Genomic DNA, 16,649 nt, shown 5'->3' with positions numbered 1-16,649 from the left:
CAGCCCTGCCGCCGGCTCTGGGGAGGAGAGCAGGGCAGGAGGCGTTCAGGTCTACACTCCTGGCCGTCGCCCAAAAGCCTCCCTAACGCCGGACCGGCTGCTGAGCGGCTGGCGTGGAGGCTCCAGAAACGGGACGAACTGAGGAGGCGCTCACTTTATTGGGGGGAGAACACTGCATGTGGCCAACACATGAAGGCAGCCTGGCGGGCACCCTACACACCGCGCTCAAAAAGGGACACGGGAGGTTTTGCTAAGAAGGATCAACAGGAACGTGCGTTCCTCTGGGCGGCTTCCCAGCCTCATCCCTCCGAGGAGTCGGGACACCCCGACCGTTTCCTTGAAGGCAGATGTGGTCACTACAAGTAGAGCCCTTCAGGGGTGCCTTCTTGTTTTTTATAAAGAACGTTTTCTTTCGATTTTTTGAAGTCTTCATTTGTTACTTTCATTCTGCGTTCTCTCAAGGCCATCAGACCAGCTTCTGTACAGATCGCCTGTGAGAAAACAGTATGTTCAGAAAATGAAAAACTTTGTGTTCTAATGATTCAGAGAGCTACTTTGAAATAAGGTGTAAGACGCCCACACTAAAACTGCCTCAACCATTTGGGAAAAGATGAGATCTTGTGAATGTCTGAAGCCTTCTAATGATTTTCTCAGGGGATCTGAGGTGGCTTTGAGGAGGAGGACTGGCTCGGGGTCTACCCGGCGGAGTGGCTTGGGAGGGAAGCTCTACCAACGCCCCACTGTCGTTACAGGGAGCCACGTTCTGGGCCACAGCTCCCGTTACACCAGGAAACTTCGCAGCAACAGAGCACACGTCCAGTTCATCTACCTACACTGAGGAGACAGCCTGCGTTCTGGCTAAATGGAAATCTCCCCATTTGCTGCATTTATTGTCTCGCAACACTTGCCAAAAGTAAAACAACCCACGCAACATGATGTGATAAAACCACAATCTCAGCACTAAGTTTCTATCTGGTTATGACCCTCAGGATATTTCAAATGGTTCAGCAAAAAAGAAAGTGAACAAAAAGATAAAGAGGTAAAACGGTAACACTTGGTGAACTGAGGTGATGGGTATGTGGGCATTTACTATTGTTGCAACTTTTCTGAAGACTTCAAATTTCCCCAAATACAAAGTTGGTGCAAAATTTAAAAACTCTCTTTGAATTGAAGTTACCGACAAAGACACTACCCTAGTTCTACAGATGCCAACGATTCGCAGTTCAGTGCAGGCACCGGCGTGAAAAGGCCCCACACACGCCGTCCCTACCTGACCGTGGCACTTACCCTACCTGACAGAAACCCAGGTCCTCACATACAAAGCAGGCTGGACCCACACTCTGTGCTGCCGAGCCTCGCCCTAATTCTGGTCGTCTGGGAAGAAACGTCCTCACACACACACAACTAAGAGGTACAGTCCAGCCCAGGTTCTCACCTTGATGTCGGCCCCAGAGAGGTCATCTTTAGCCATGATCAAGTCGTCCAGGGTCACATCATCGGCCAGCGTCATCCTGCTCGTGTGGATCTGAAAGATGCGCCTCTTGGTCTTTTCATCGGGCAGGGGGAACTCAATTTTCCTGTCAATGCGGCCTGCGGGTATACAAGGTTTCCAGTCACACCCCTGTGGCTCCCCCCAGGCTCCGCTGTGGCTCGGGGAGCCTGTCTCCTCACACCTGCAGTTTCAGAGGGAAACTTCCCTTGTGGGAAGGGTCCAAATCTTGAAAAGTGAACACTGCTCTTTGTAAATATCCACGTGTGAAATCGTCCCGTTTAAAAGAAATCCTCTCTCCTCTGGTACCTTCAGAAACACACAAAATAGCCACTGCTGCTTTTGGTGCTACCCGAATGCGAAATTAACTGGAGCTACCATAGGAGCTATTTCTTCAGAAAAAAGAATGTTCATTACGGGAAAGAGAAACGGTCACAACTTAAGCCTGCGATGGAAAGGGCCACACTACGCCTACTACATCACGTTCTTAGCCATTACCTCAGTGGAACGCAGCTTTTGGGAAGTTATTCTACACTTCAGTAATGTATTTGCCTTGATGTGTATCATTTTTAAATCCCCTGAAAGTGCACTTAAACACGAACACATATAAACACACTCATCCTCCGTGATGGGACAAAAGCAAATCTGACCTGGTCTGATAAGTGCTGGATCCAAAGTTTCTATTCGGTTTGTGGCCATGATAACTTTCACGTCACCCCTTGAATCAAATCCATCCAACTGGTTCAACAGTTCCAACATTGTTCGCTGGATTTCTCTTTCACCACCAGAATTTGAATCGTATCTTTGAAAAAGAAGAGAAGGGATGAAAACCGAACTGATCTCCTGCTGAAGGGGAATTATAAAAACACCTCTGATGCCCTCAATTCTAGCAACAAAATCAGCACAGCCTCCCAACCACCACATAATCTTACTTAAACTGTAGATGTTTTCGTGCCTGAGATGGCATCATTAATTCAGATTGCACGTTCGGTATCTGAGCCCCCGACCCAACTATGAGCTCCTGGAAAGCCTTGTGACAATGGCTGTGTCCCCAGAGTGCAGATGATGCCTGGCTCAGAGTGGAAACTCAAGGCATGGCTGCACACTAATCTCCAGACGGTCACGACTCCCGGGTGGTTGTCACCTGGCACCCCGGCGCAGAGCCTAAAGCATCCACAGCCACGTACAGTAGGAGCCAAGGCAAACCCATGTGCAGGCCACATAGGCAGTGCTCCGTGATCATTCTCAGACAAGAGCTACAAGGTCTTTACCTCTAAATGACACAAAGAGAAAAATGTACCTTTTTGTTCCAATGGCATCAATTTCATCAATAAACACGATGGATGGCGCGTGTTCTTCTGCAACTCGAAATAACTCCCGAACGAGTTTGGGCCCATCACCTAGGTACTTCTGAATAAGTTCAGAGCCAACCACTCTTAGGAAAGTGGCTGAGGTTTGGTTTGCTACTGCTTTGGCTAATAAGGTTTTACCTATTTTAGGTTAGAAAAAGAAAGACAAAGTGAAAAAACCCTCAAGTGCTGTCTTAACTTGAAAACCCTGTCACTACCACCTAAAACGGGCATAAAAAACGGGCAGATCCCTCCGATGAAAAGGCATGCCACCATTCCAGTGTCTTGACATTATGTTCTCCAAGGCAGATAAGAGGAAATTCAGAACGTTCTGATTATTTTTAACCATCTTCCTAAAGTCATCATCATAGTGTCAGAAAATACACTTTACTGGGTTATTCGAACTTGCACAGAAGTTGCAAGTTATTAACCCAACGCATGCCACCAGGGTTTGAGATCCAAACTCTACTCTGTGAAACAATCAGTGATGGAAAAATGGCCTGAGAACCCTAGGTCTGACCTAAGGAAACACTCTTTAGCACCAGGCCTGTAGCCCACGGGGCCACCCAAGGAGTCGTGGCTGTGCTGGCTGGGCTTCCCCAAGGCTCAGCTGAGACGGGGCCAGCTCCCAGTGAAACCCACAAATGATAGCTCTTCAGACTTTTCTCAGTCTCTGTTGTGTCCTTGTGAGGAACTTCCTCTCACCAATCTCAGGGAGGATCTCAAACATTTCCAGTCCTGCCCCATTCCTTGAGATTTCTATTTCAGGTCAAAACCAAGAGATCTGGCAGCCATTTTGTGAACTTTAGGGCTGGAAGACCTTGGCCCCTTTGACGGTGAGTGAGGACGGGGGCACAGGACCAAGCAGGAGCATCAGGACACGGTGGCAGTTAGAGCAGGGCTGGTAAAGGACCAACCTTAGGCCCGCAGGGGAAGGGGAGGAGGCTGCCGGGGAGTAACACAGAAGACTTAGTTCAAGTGGGAAGAAGGATGAGGCGCTAAGCTTTACTACAAGATGTGGCCACGACATCCTTGTGGTGAGACTGGGTGTGAAGGCTTAAAGTGCAGAGATTCCCCGAGAGAACCGACTAAGGCTGCTGAACAGAAGACAAAAAGGACCTAAGTGGGTGGCATCTTTCAGTCCAGAAGCGGCCAAGGCCAGCTGCTGTGGCACTGCAGTAGCCAGAGGGCTCACCGAACTGGCTTCCTCCTCCTCCTGGCAGGCCCACCACCCTGTACTTCACCCCAGCTCCTCAGATCGGTCCCTAGCAGTGCACATGCACCAAAGCAGGCCTCTCTTCCAGCCTCAGCCCTGTCGCCAGCTCACTCCCAGAGCGACCGCGGCCTTGGGCTAGTAGTCACTGGCCTCTCTGACACTTGATTTCCTGGGCTGTGAGAGGACAGGCTGCAGAAGCTCCATGCCTCCGGAGCTCATCTCCACTTGTCTCCCAGTCCCTCCACTGTGGGCAGTCCCCAGTCCTCTCAGGATCCTCCTGGGAACGTGGTTTCAATTCACTCAAATAACTGTGCTTCCTCTGGAATTTACACAGCGATGTACTGCTAAGTCCTGGACTGTACAACTTACTCAGGTCAACTAGTCGCATGGTGAACCAAATATATGTGTTTTTATCTTCCATCTATGTATTCATTATATTCATTCAGTACCAATGGACCAGAGAATGAACCTAATCTGAACAGCACAGAATAGGTTTTAAATCAGCGGTTCTCCACCATGGTTCTGATGTCTGGCCACACACTCCAGATGCAGATCGGGATTTTCAGGGATGGGACCAAATATTGGTATTTTTTAAAGCTCCAGGGTGATCCTAGTGTACAGCCAAGGTTGAGCATCCTGGTTTATTTCCTGTCTTATAAAGTATATTTAATAGACTCACACTAATCTTGAATTATGAATACTTGAAAGCCTTATGTTTTACAGCATATAAATGAGGTATACAAGAGGAGTTCTAAGAAACTGTAAATGCATTCACACTGAGCAGGCATTTGGGGTGGGGGCTGCCTACTGCTGTTCGTTTTTTGTTGCAATTCCCACTACTGTTTTTAACACGTTAAGTCTGTTAAGTCTACAATTTCAAGTCTAAGATAATTCAGTTTCTAAGCATCTACTATACAGGTAAATATACTTTTGTGTAATAGGTATGTTTCCGTATTTATTCCAAAAACGTCCAAAATGCCGCTTAGAAAACTTTGTTTTAAACTAAGGAATTGTGGCATCCTTACTCAAGAATTAATTATAACAAGCTAATACTGCAGCTCAGGAGATCAGCTGAGTGCCCAGAGTGTGTCAAACACAGAGCATACGTACCTGTGCCAGGTGGTCCATAGAGAATGACCCCTTTTGGGGGCTTTATACCCATCTCTTCATAATATTCAGGATGAGTGAGAGGAAGCTCCACGGATTCCTACAGAAAACAAACACTGGTAAAAATAAAACGCTTTCCTACTAAAATTATCAGATCCATTAACCGGCGTCAAGAATATAGCTCACTTTCAACAAAAATAAGCTAAAACCTCACTTACTACTGTTAGAGACACTGTGGGTGACTTCATCTAGCAGCAAGGACACATTGAAGAGGACATCTGTCCCGCCTGAGCTGCCACCCCCTGCCTATTGCTCCCAATTTCCCTCTAACTTTCCAGAAGCAACATTTAAGCCTTGAGCAACATTTAATAAGCTCTTCCTGAGCAAAAGAACTTCAAGTGAAAATACACCCTTTCCATTTAAACTACAGACAGGAGCTGGGATGATTTTCTGATTGCTGTTACACCGACAGACACGCTGGCTAGAGATCGAGCTGTCTGAGAGGTGCCGGGTGGAGACCGGGGACAGCTGTGCATGACCTCCCTACAGACGAGACGCCGTGCAGGTGGCTGGCCCACAGCCAACCTGAATGACCACTGCACTTCCCCCGACTCACACTGTCCCCACATCACTGGAGGTTTCCAGATGGCCACAGCTGAAGTTAACACAGATGGAAACATTATATATTCACACACACAATAAACACTGCATATAAAAAGGATTAAGCTGCAGCTGCTGAAGCAACAATCACCCAATTTATATTTCCATTACCTAACTCGGTATTAACAACTACAAAAGAGCACACTGGCAAGCTCTGTTACTGCTTGATCAGTACAGAAAAAAACAAAATATGCAAAATAACTCTAAGCACCCTAAATGAAGCAGCAGTAAGAAATCTAAAGTCTAAAAACCCAGAGCCGGTGCCTAGACCTACCTTAATTTCCTGGATTTGGTTGTCCAACCCCCCAATATCAGCATAGGTTTCCTGGGGGGCCTTTTCTACTTTCATCACCGTGACCAAGGGATCCGTGTCATCCATGAGCACCCCTATGACGGCATGTACCTACAGAGAACGTTAAGTTTTACTGCAGGGATGTGAGGTTTGCACAATCCATTTACAACAGTGCAATGCCAATCACCAGAACGGCACGAATGGGCGGATCCGAGAGGAAGGAGGAAGCATCCCTAATTAGGGGCTTCGAGACCGGCAACTTGCCTTATGGTTGAGCAGGACCGAACAGCCTGGCTCCAGCAGGTCCTTGTCTACAAAGGAGAGAATGCTGACGTAGTGTTCTGAGCCCACAGACGTGGACACGATGGCGTGATTGTCATCAATGATCTCTTCCAACGTTCCTACCGACATCGGGGTCCCCCTCAGATCATCCACCTTTGATCTCTCCTCCTATGTAAGAGTATGCCATGAAGGAAAAGCGGGTTAGACCTAAAAGGTAGACAATGCTGACAGTTTTACTAGAGTTACTAGATTTTACTACGTTTACAAAGCAGGTGGTGCTTTAAAAGCAGCTAATTTATGATTCGTAAGAGCCTGCACAGGTCAACTGCTTGAATTTCACTTATTCACTGAATTCTATTTAATAACTAAAACCGTCAATTTGTAAAATCAAAGTTACAGTAATTTCTCAGTTTACCTCTTGCTTTTCTTCTAAAGGCTTCATTTGTTCCTGATTTCTAATGAATTCTTCCTCCATGAGAAGATAGTCTTTAATTCTCTCTAACTTCAGTAATTTTAAGCGGCACTGAGTGTGAGGTGTCACTGTAATTAAAAAAGTTTTACTGTATGTGGAGCTTGACGTTCGCAATGAATTAAGTCCATCCATAAGAAAAAAAGGTTAAGACTTAAAATAAGCTAATAAGCAGGTGCCTAAATGCAAAGGGAAGAGAGACTTTGGCAGTTCTAAGCAAGCAGGTAAAAACGGGACAAGTTCCATGACCAGACAGCTAATACAAAATGACATACACTAAGTGAACTGTCTTTATAAGAAAAAAAGAACTCAAGGACCCAAAAGATAGTTTGCTTCGGTGTTTTATTCCCCATAGGTGTTAATAAAAATAGCTACAAGTGCTGTTCAGTCAGAATACATGCTGCATGCTAGCTAGAACAAAAGCATCCACTTGTAGGAGGACCGTGAGATATCAGTGGTATTAACATAGGCGGCAAACATTTTTTCCACACTCTTCTGCGTTCTTTTGGCTTGAAGTCCCCTGCTGCACAGGAATCTTAGCATATATAGACAAAAATGCCAATCTTTTCTTTTGTGGTTCCTAGGTTTCTTCAAAATGTCTCTCCTTCCCTGAGGTTAAATATATTCCTGAATTTTTGTTCATTTACTTATTTTCACGTCTGTACTACATCTGGCAAAAAGGGATCTAATTTCATTTTCCCTCAACAGCAAATAAAATATGCCAGCCATTTATGTTAAATACTTCATCCTCTTCCCACAGAACTCAAGACATCACCTTACCATATACTAATGACCCATGTAACCTGACTTCCTATGCTCTTCTGGCAATCTGAGGACCTAGTCTTTACCGATACCATATTGACTCATTATTCATTTTTTCAAATTGTCGGATTCCTTTTCTTCTTAACCAACCAACATTTATTGAAATTATTTCATCTAAGCAGGAAGAGACTTGTTTAGATGGGGATGGGAGGGTTATGTAAGATGAAGTGATGAGAAGAAGGCAGCCATGGGAAGGAGTGGGGGAAGAATGTTTTTAAGCAAACGGCAAAAGCCCTAATGTGGATAAGAGTCAAAGAACACAAGGCAGGGCCTTGTGAACGACAGCAAGGGGAGTGATGGGCTGAGGACAGAGGTGGGCTGGGTCAGGTCACCTGATCTGAATCTCAGTCTATGTTCAGTATGAAGCCACTGAAACAGCTGGTGTTCAGGAATCCCAAGACGGACATTCCAACACAGTGGCGTTCCATTTCTTCGGGGAATAAGCGTGTTTTCTAAGTTATTCAAGCTCAATCTGACTTTTCTAATCTCAAACTACACTCTTCATACCTCAGAGGAGCTGGCTGTTTAAGCGAGACATGGTTGTATACCGTCTGCACACCGCTAACACCAAAACACAGCTTTTACCGCAGCCCAGAGGAGGGCCACACCCGCGAGCAGAGCTGCAGCCACCCCGTTTCCTGACTCCACATTCCGACCTCTATGCTACACACACAGACGGCTCTCATGGAACCGACACAGCAGGGAGGAACCATTACCCAGTGGCAGCTTGCTGGCAGCATCCGGTCCCTTTGTTTTCTTCTTCTTTTTCCCCACTCTGGTTGGTACAGGAGGTTCGTACTTCTTTTTCTTGTCCTTGAATTTTTAGAACAGCAGGAAAAAACAAAAACCACACCAATCCTATCAAAACACAAACTTCTGTAGGGCCATCATCTATTTCTCGGGGCTGTAATTTTCCTTATCTTTCAGAATGCTATTAAAAACTCCTTTTACAAATAAAGCTAGGTTTTACACTTCTGCAATTGGTGAATGTAACTGATCTTTTTATTTTTTTATTTTTAAAAGTTTATTTATTTTGAGGGAGTCCGTATCAGAGGCAGAGAGACAGAGAGAGACAGAGAGAGACAGAGAGAGACAGAGAGACAGAGAGAGAGAGAGAGAGAGAGAGAGAGAGAGAACCCCAGGCAGGCTCTCTACTGTAAGGGCAGAGCCTGATGTGGGGTTCAATCTCACGGATTGTGAGATCATGACCCGAGCTGAAATCAAGAGTCAGACGCTTAACTGACAACTCTTAATCTTTCTTTTTACAATACACAATGATAGACTATTCAATAAGGGCTAGAGGTCAGAATTCAGAATTATATACCAAAAGTTTGAGCTGAAATAATGAGACAATTCTTCTTCACATCTGAGGATATTAAACACTAATTTACTGGCAATTTATTTCAACACTCTGTAGTGTTATTTTACACATTTAAAAATCATTAATTCAGGGTGGGGGGCCTGAGTGGTTCAGTTGGTTAAACAAGCATTCCACTCTTGGTTTCGGCTCAGGCCACGATCTCACGGTTTGTGGGTTTGAGGCCTGTGTCACGCTCTATGCTGCTGGTGCGAAGCCTGCCCGGGATTCTATCTCCCTTTCTCTCTGCCTGTCCTACAACCACACTCCCTCTCAAAATAAATTAAAAAAAAAATCATTAGTTCAGGGCACCTGGGTGGCTCAGTCATTTGAGCATCTGACTCTTGATTTCGGCTCAGATCATGATCCCAGTGTCGTGGGATCAAGTCCTGTGTCAGGCTCTGTACTGAGTGTGGAGCCTGCTTAAGATTCTCATTCTCATTCTCATTCTCTCTCTCTCTCTCTCTCCCCCCTCACCTCCCCTCTCCTCCCACTCACCCCCTCTCTCTCTCTAAAATGAAAATAAAAAAATAAAAATCATTAATTCATAATTACTTACTTGACAGGTCAATAATCTTCTACAACATGAAACGGATACTGTATGTGAGGCCAGGCTGGTTAAAAAACTACAGGATTACTTATTTTGCATTTTGACACTCACGAGTCCCCAAAGAACTTCTCAGCTGACAGCCAAGATATGTTGCACAAGATATGTTTACTCACATCACAGACACATCTGGCTTATTTACCTTGTCATCCTTCTTGCCACCTCCAGGGCCATGACCACCACTCTGACTTTGACCCTGAAAAAAGAAATCAGAGGTATAAATTCAGAATGCGATCACTTCAAAAGAACATCCTTATTTTCCCATGATTCCATGACACCATTTAACATTTCTGGACTTAAGATGTACCTTGCAGTCAACATGTACATTTAGCATCGTAGAAATTTCTTTTCTTCCTGAAAAGCTGTTAGTGGATCAGTGGTGTGCCCTACCCTGCAACTGTTTGCATCTTAAATCAAGGACAAGTCTACTAAGAAACTGATGTATCATAATGAGGCTGGGATTCTAAGACCACCCCTTTTTTGAGGGGAAAGTAGAGCTTGACATTCTTTAATATAAAACTACTTGAGTGAGTATATTTCATGAAATTAGGCCATCAAAGCTAAGTCATTTTACCTATTTAACAATCGTTTATCAATCGTTTACTCCTTACTAAGATCACACCAAGACCCAGGAGACTCTCCTTTCAAAAGCAACTTATATACTTCCCATCTCTAAAGCCTGGGGCTCTCAGGCAGGTCTTTCTTCCCAACCTGAAAAGCTAAATCACCCTAAGGTATCAAGAACTCAAGTGTATTAATACACTCGTGGGATTTGGGGATTTTAAAACAGACCCCTCGGCTACAAGGGATGGCTTAATAAAGAACAGTATCTCAAAGCTGGTGGCATTTTAAACAATAGTGAACTTACTTGAATAGAGGAGCCCGCAGTCCCCTCAAATCACTTCCACGTAAGTACCTCTAAATTAATACACCACCAGTTTAATTATCAAGACAGAACAATGTATCATTGTTACCTAGAAGAGTTAGGGTCAAATATAGTTCCCCACCTGCAGGATTCTTAAAATTCTGTGCTTTATTCTGAAGAAGGTAATTGCAGGCTCTGAAAAACTGTGGTTCACAGAGTTAGTTATACCGCAGTAGGCTGTCCAAAGTACAGGCCTTTAATACATACTTACTTACACCTCCTAAAGAAATGTGCTGTTGGCTGGGGCAGCTAATGTTTGTGGGGTGCTTACTATGTGCCTAAGTCTGTACCAGACATTTTCCTTTACTACTTCATTAATTCCACACCACCCTTCAAGGTAGGGTTTATCATTCCCACTTTTTAGACGAGGAACTGCGATGAGCCTAAGAACATGGGCTATGGAATCAGATGCATCTAGCTTTAAACTCCATCACGCAGGTCACCTCCCTGAGCCTCAGCATTCTTAACCAGAAAGTGGGGATGATTCTAGCTCCCCTTACTGAAGATGAGGTAAGGCACATAAACCACTCAGCATGTGCATGACTCACAGTAACTCCTCAGCAATACAATATCACCAGTGAACGAGAAACATTAGGGTCAGGATTTTAATTACCGGCCTGGTTACAAAATCTGGGCTCTGAAATAAATCTATCTGGTTCAGTTCTTCACTCTCATTTAACCCATCTCTGTTTTTATCCAGAACTCTGACCTCGACTCACATTCCCACAGCATTTTCTCCCCTCACCAATCCAGCTATTCCTTTGTAAAACAAGGAGCTGATCCTTTAATTTTCCTCAAAAACCTTCAGCTGCTCCCCAGCATTTATGGTGTAATGTCCAAACTCTAGAGTGGCAGACGTGGCGACTGCCAAACTGGCTGCAGCTGACCTTTCCCAGGTTCATCTACCACTGGTGATCCCGCAAGTCTGGCCCCACAGGAGGGCATCTTCCTGTACAGGTCATAAACCCCTTCATTTCTGGGGCATCTTACAAGATGTTTCTCAGTCTCAAATAACAATAACAAATATACCCATTTCAAGCCCTTACTCTATGCCAAACTGTGCATTCTCAGGGTATCATCTAGTTTACTTCTTACAGACTCTATGAAGTTGGCACAATCATAACCCCTGGTTTACAGATACGGAAACCAAGGCCCAGAGATGGTAAGTGACTTGCCTATTATCACAAAGCTTGTCAGAGATGTAGCCAGGAATCACGAAGGTCTACTGGACACCAATATCTTACTAGATGGCCTCTAGCAGAGACTGGCAGGGTTTGTGTAATAGCACAGCCACTTAATGTGTCTCTGTTTCCTCCTTGGTAGAGTGAGGATGATAATAATTACTGTAAGGATAAGAAGAAAATGCTGGAATATAACCCTATGTTTATTGCAGCATTATTTACAGTAGCCAAGATATGGAAGCAAGCTAAGGGTCCATCAGTAAATGAATGGATAAAGATGGTGTGGCGTGTAAATGCACACAAACACAATGGACATTACTCAGCCATTAAAAAAAAAAAAAAATCTTTCCATCTGTGACATTAACGGACCCAGAGGGTGTTAAGTTAAATGACGTCAGAGAAAGACAAATACGACACGATTTCACTTGTACGTGGCATCAAAAAACAAAGCAGAAACAGATCCATAAACAGAGAACTGGTGGCTGCCAGAGGAAAGGGACAGTGGGTGATGGGGAATGGAAGGCACAGGCTTCCAGTTATAAAAGGTATAAATCCCGGGGATAAAAGGTAAAAGGTACGGCACATAAAGCACATAAATACACAGACAGTGGCACTGGGATAGCACTGCACTGTAAAGGGACAGATGGCAGCTACAGTGAGAGCACGGCAGAGAACAGACTCGTCCAATCACTGGGTTGTCCACCTGAAACTAATTTAACACTGTGCCAGCAGCTCTACTTCAATAACAATGACAGTGACAAGGAGAATAATGCTGGAGAAGTACCCAGCACATGCTTAGAACATTACCCCCGAAGTCCTTATAAGACCTAGAAGACTATGTGGTCTGCGTTCTTGATGTTCAGGATACAGGCTAAACACACTGCCATCTCAGGCCCTTTGCGCTTACCTATTCCTTCTGCCTGGAGCCCCTTCCCCTCAGATGTCTGCATAGGCTACTCTCATTTTGTTTAGACCCCTGCTCAAATCTCACCTCCTCAGAGGGGCCTTTGCTAACACCCTATGTAAAATAGCCATCCCATCCCTTTCTATAAACAACCACATAGCACTGGCCACTCACCCATCTCTCTCTCCCGTTCCCTGCCATCATATTGCAAGTCTGCTTTTCGATGTGTGTGTGTGTGTTCGCCTTGTCTACAATGTAAGCTCCATGAAGGCAGAGACTTCGCCAATCACGCTCACCTCTTGTGCCCTCACCGCTTAGGGCAGAACTTGTCCAAAAGAAAAGTTGCAGGTGCTCAATAAACACCTGCCTACTGAACTAACGAACAACTGCTAGCGGGAGCCTCCCCTCCGAGGTGCACCAGTCACAAAGACGTCAGTCTTGAATGCCTTCCCCAAGTGCCCCCACTCCCCGCGGTCGTCCACCGCCGCGCTCTCCCCTCCTCGGCCGGAACGAATCCCTCCCTCTTCGGCGGTCGCGCAGCCCTTCACCTGAGCGGCTCAGAAAGCACTGGTCCCAGGTGCTCAGGGAGGCTCCCGCCGGAACTCCCCGCGCCGGTCAGCGGGGGCCCGGGCGACGGAGGAGCGAAGCCGGGCGCCCTGACCCGCTCCGCCGCCCCACTAGCAGCCCTCCCGGGGGACCCTGCGCGCCAGGGGCCCCAGGAACCCGGTCCGGGCCCGCTGGTCGGCCCCGGCGGACCTGAGCACTGTCTCCGGGAGCCCCCGACCCCCGAGGAGAGCGGGCCGGCGGGCAGGAAGGCGGGCGGGCCGAGTGCCTCGGGGAGCCGCCTCGCCCTCTCGTCTCGGGTCGCTTCGACCCCGTCGCACCGCCACCACCGGCCGAAACCCTTAGTCACTCACCATCTTGCTCCGGCCGCTTGAACCGCCGCTACCGGATATGCATCTGCCAAGGCGGCCGACTGAAGCGGAAGTTGCCTAGTGACGCTACGGAAGCCGAGAGGAGCCAAATCCCTCCCTGACGGAGTCGCTCTCCAAGGGCTTGGTGGGGCAACGAAATAACTTAGAAGCAAAACGTGAATCTTGTAAAATATTTTACTTGAAAAAACAATTTTAAATCGAAGTTGTTAGGCTGTTGTCAACACTTTAAGACGACGACGTAGACTTTGAAAGAAGTAAGACAGTTGTGAAAATATAAAATATTTAAAATCTGCAAAAATCTTAACTGAGAATTTCACGTGTTGCTCCAAGAACTGGAATGGAATTATAACGGCGAAGGTGACATAAACTTTTGGATCACATTTAAGCTATTATTTGGTCTCTGGAATAGACGTGATCATCTGAGAGTATTTCCTTGTCTAATGAGTTACCTGGATGCGTTTTCTTTTTTCCTTTGATGCTTTGTGGCTTGTGATGATGTCACATGTTGTCTTAAAATAACTAGTCTTGCACCTGGTTGGTAACGTTGATCATTTAGTACACCCACCAGGACATTAGAAAGATAGCAGAAAGACAAATAAAGAAACTGATCCCGTTCACAATTGCACCAAGAAGCATAAAATACCTAGGGATAAATCTAACCAAAGATGTAAAAGATCTGTATGCTGAAAACTATAGAAAGCTTATGAAGGTAATTGAAGAAGATATAAAGAAATGGAAAGAGGGGCACCTGGGTGGCTCAGTCGGTTGAGCGTCCGACTTCAGCTCAGGTCACGATCTCGCGGTCCGTGAGTTCGAGCCCCGTGTGGGGCTCTGGGCTGATGGCTCAGAGCCTGGAGCCTGCTTCCGGTTCTGTGTCTCCCTCTCTCTCTGCCCCTCCCCCGTTCATGCTCTGTCTCTCTCTGTCTCAAAAATAAATAAAAAAAGTTAAAAAAAATTAAAAAAAAAAAAAAGAAATGGAAAGACATTCCCTGCTCATGGATTGGAAGAATAAATATTGTCAAAATGTCAATACTACCCAAAGCCATCTACACATTCAATGCAATCCCAATCAAAATTGCACCAGCATTCTTCTCGAAACTAGAACAAGCAATTCTAAAATTCATATGGAACCACAACAGGCCCCGAATAGCCAAAGTAATTTTGAAGAAGAAGACCAAAGCAGGAGGCATCACAATCCCAGACTTTAGCCTCTACTACAAAGCTGTCATCATCAAGACAGCATGGTATTGGCACAAAAACAGACACATAGACCAATGGAATAGAATAGAAACCCCAGAGCTAGACCCACAAAAGTATGGCCAACTAATCTTTGACAAATCAGGAAAGAACATCCAATGGAAAAAAAACAGTCTCTTTAACAAATGGTGCTGGGAGAACTGGACAGTAACATGCAGAAGGTTGAAACTAGACCACTTTCTCACACCGTTCACAAAAATAAACTCAAAATGGATAAAGGACCTGAATGTGAGACAGGAAACCATCAAAACCCTAGAGGAGAGAGCAGGAAAAGACCTCTCTGACCTCAGCCGTAGCAATCCCTTACTCGACACATCCCCAAAGGCAAGGGAATTAAAAGCAAAAATGAATTACTGGGACCTTATGAAGATAAAAAGCTTCTGCACAGCAAAGGAAACAACCAACAAAACTAAAAGGCAACCAACGGAATGGGAAAAGATATTTGCAAATGACATATCGGACAAAGGGCTAGTATCCAAAATCTATAAAGAGCTCACCAAACTCCACACCCGAGAAACAAATAACTCAGTGAAGAAATGGGCAGAAAACATGAATAGACATTCTCTAAAGAAGACATCCGGATGGCCAACAGGCACATGAAAAGATGCTCAACGTCGCTCCTCATCAGGGAAATACAAATCAAAACCACACTCAGATATCACCTCACGCCAGTCAGAGTGGCCAAAATGAACAAATCAGGAGACTATAGATTCTGGAGAGGATGTGGAGAAACGGGAACCCTCTTGCACTGTTGGTAGGAATGCAAATTGGTGCAGCCACTCTGGAAAACAGTGTGGAGGTTCCTCAGAAAATTACAAATAGACCTACCCTATGACCCAGCAATAGCACTGCTAGGAATTTACCCAAGGGATACAGGAGTACTGATGCAGAGGGGCACTTGTACCCCAATGTTTATAGCAGCACTCTCAACAATAGCCAAATTGTGGAAAGAGCCTAAATGTCCATCAACTGATGAATGGATAAAGAAATTGTGGTTTATATACACAATGGAGTACTACATGGCAATGAGAAAGAACGAAATATGGCCCTTTGTAGCAACGTGGATGGAACTGGAGAGTGTGATGCTAAGTGAAATAAGCCATACAGAGAAAGACAGATACCATATGTTTTCACTCTTATGTGGATCCTGAGAAACTTAACAGAAACCCATGGAGAAGGGGAAGGAAAAAAAAAAAAAAGAGGTTAGAGTAGGAGAGAGCCAAAGCATAAGAGACTCTTAAAAACTGAGAACAAACTGAGGGTTGATGGGGGTGGGAGGGAGGGGAGGGTGGGTGATGGGTATTGAGGAGGGCACCTTTTGGGATGAGCACTGGGTGTTGTATGGAAACCAATTTGACAATAAATTTCATATATTGGAAAAAAAAAAAAGAAAGATAGCAAGCATCCCTTTGGCCTCTGGAAACTTCCACAACTGGTGCTCAAAATGTTGCCTGTTGCTGAACTGGAGAGATGGAATTCATTCTTGTTTTTTGTTTTTTTCTCTGCTCCTGATTAATTTAGGCATTTTAGTTGTGAAATGCTAAAAATAGTTCACTAACACCCAACAGGTACAAAAATAGGAAAATCACTCTTTCCTTTTCATCATCATCTATAAAAACTATGTCTTGACAACTATTGATCTCTGCTAACAAATCTGGCATCTACATGATATGTGAAACAGTATGATGGGTGAGGGGCAAGACAACTCCCCCTCCACGAATGCTGAGAGAAACGCCAGAGTTGTATGGAATGTCTAAGCAATCTGTGTATAACCCGAAGAAGTGTAGAGGTCCTGAG

General features: G+C 45.2%; 2 protein-coding genes across 2 annotated transcripts in view; one reads left to right on the top strand and one right to left on the bottom strand.

Moving 5' to 3' along the window:
* NRDE2 (NRDE-2, necessary for RNA interference, domain containing) overlaps window positions 1–8,666 on the top strand; it is a 56,349-nt gene extending 47,683 nt beyond the window's left edge. Inside the window, exon 15 of the mRNA XM_053889700.1 lies at window positions 753–8,666. The gene's annotated coding sequence lies outside the window, so the exon portion shown is untranslated. The remainder of the gene's footprint in view (window positions 1–752) is intronic.
* Window positions 140–13,648, bottom strand: PSMC1 (proteasome 26S subunit, ATPase 1). Its single transcript, XM_019462015.2, has 11 exons — window positions 13,578–13,648; window positions 9,793–9,846; window positions 8,403–8,499; window positions 6,811–6,935; window positions 6,378–6,563; window positions 6,096–6,224; window positions 5,165–5,261; window positions 2,790–2,979; window positions 2,140–2,291; window positions 1,436–1,590; window positions 140–491 (listed from the first exon to the last, which is right to left on the bottom strand). Exons 1-11 carry the CDS (start codon window positions 13,578–13,580, stop codon window positions 357–359), a joined length of 1,323 nt encoding a protein of 440 aa, XP_019317560.1. The 5' UTR covers window positions 13,581–13,648; the 3' UTR covers window positions 140–356.
* Window positions 13,649–16,649: the final 3,001 nt, after the last annotated feature.

The sequence above is a fragment of the Panthera pardus genome, unplaced genomic scaffold, assembly GCF_024362965.1.
Source record: "Panthera pardus isolate Hobbes unplaced genomic scaffold, ASM2436296v1 HiC_scaffold_24, whole genome shotgun sequence".
NCBI lineage: Eukaryota > Metazoa > Chordata > Mammalia > Carnivora > Felidae > Panthera > Panthera pardus.
This window is presented reverse-complemented; position numbering and strand designations above follow the sequence as displayed.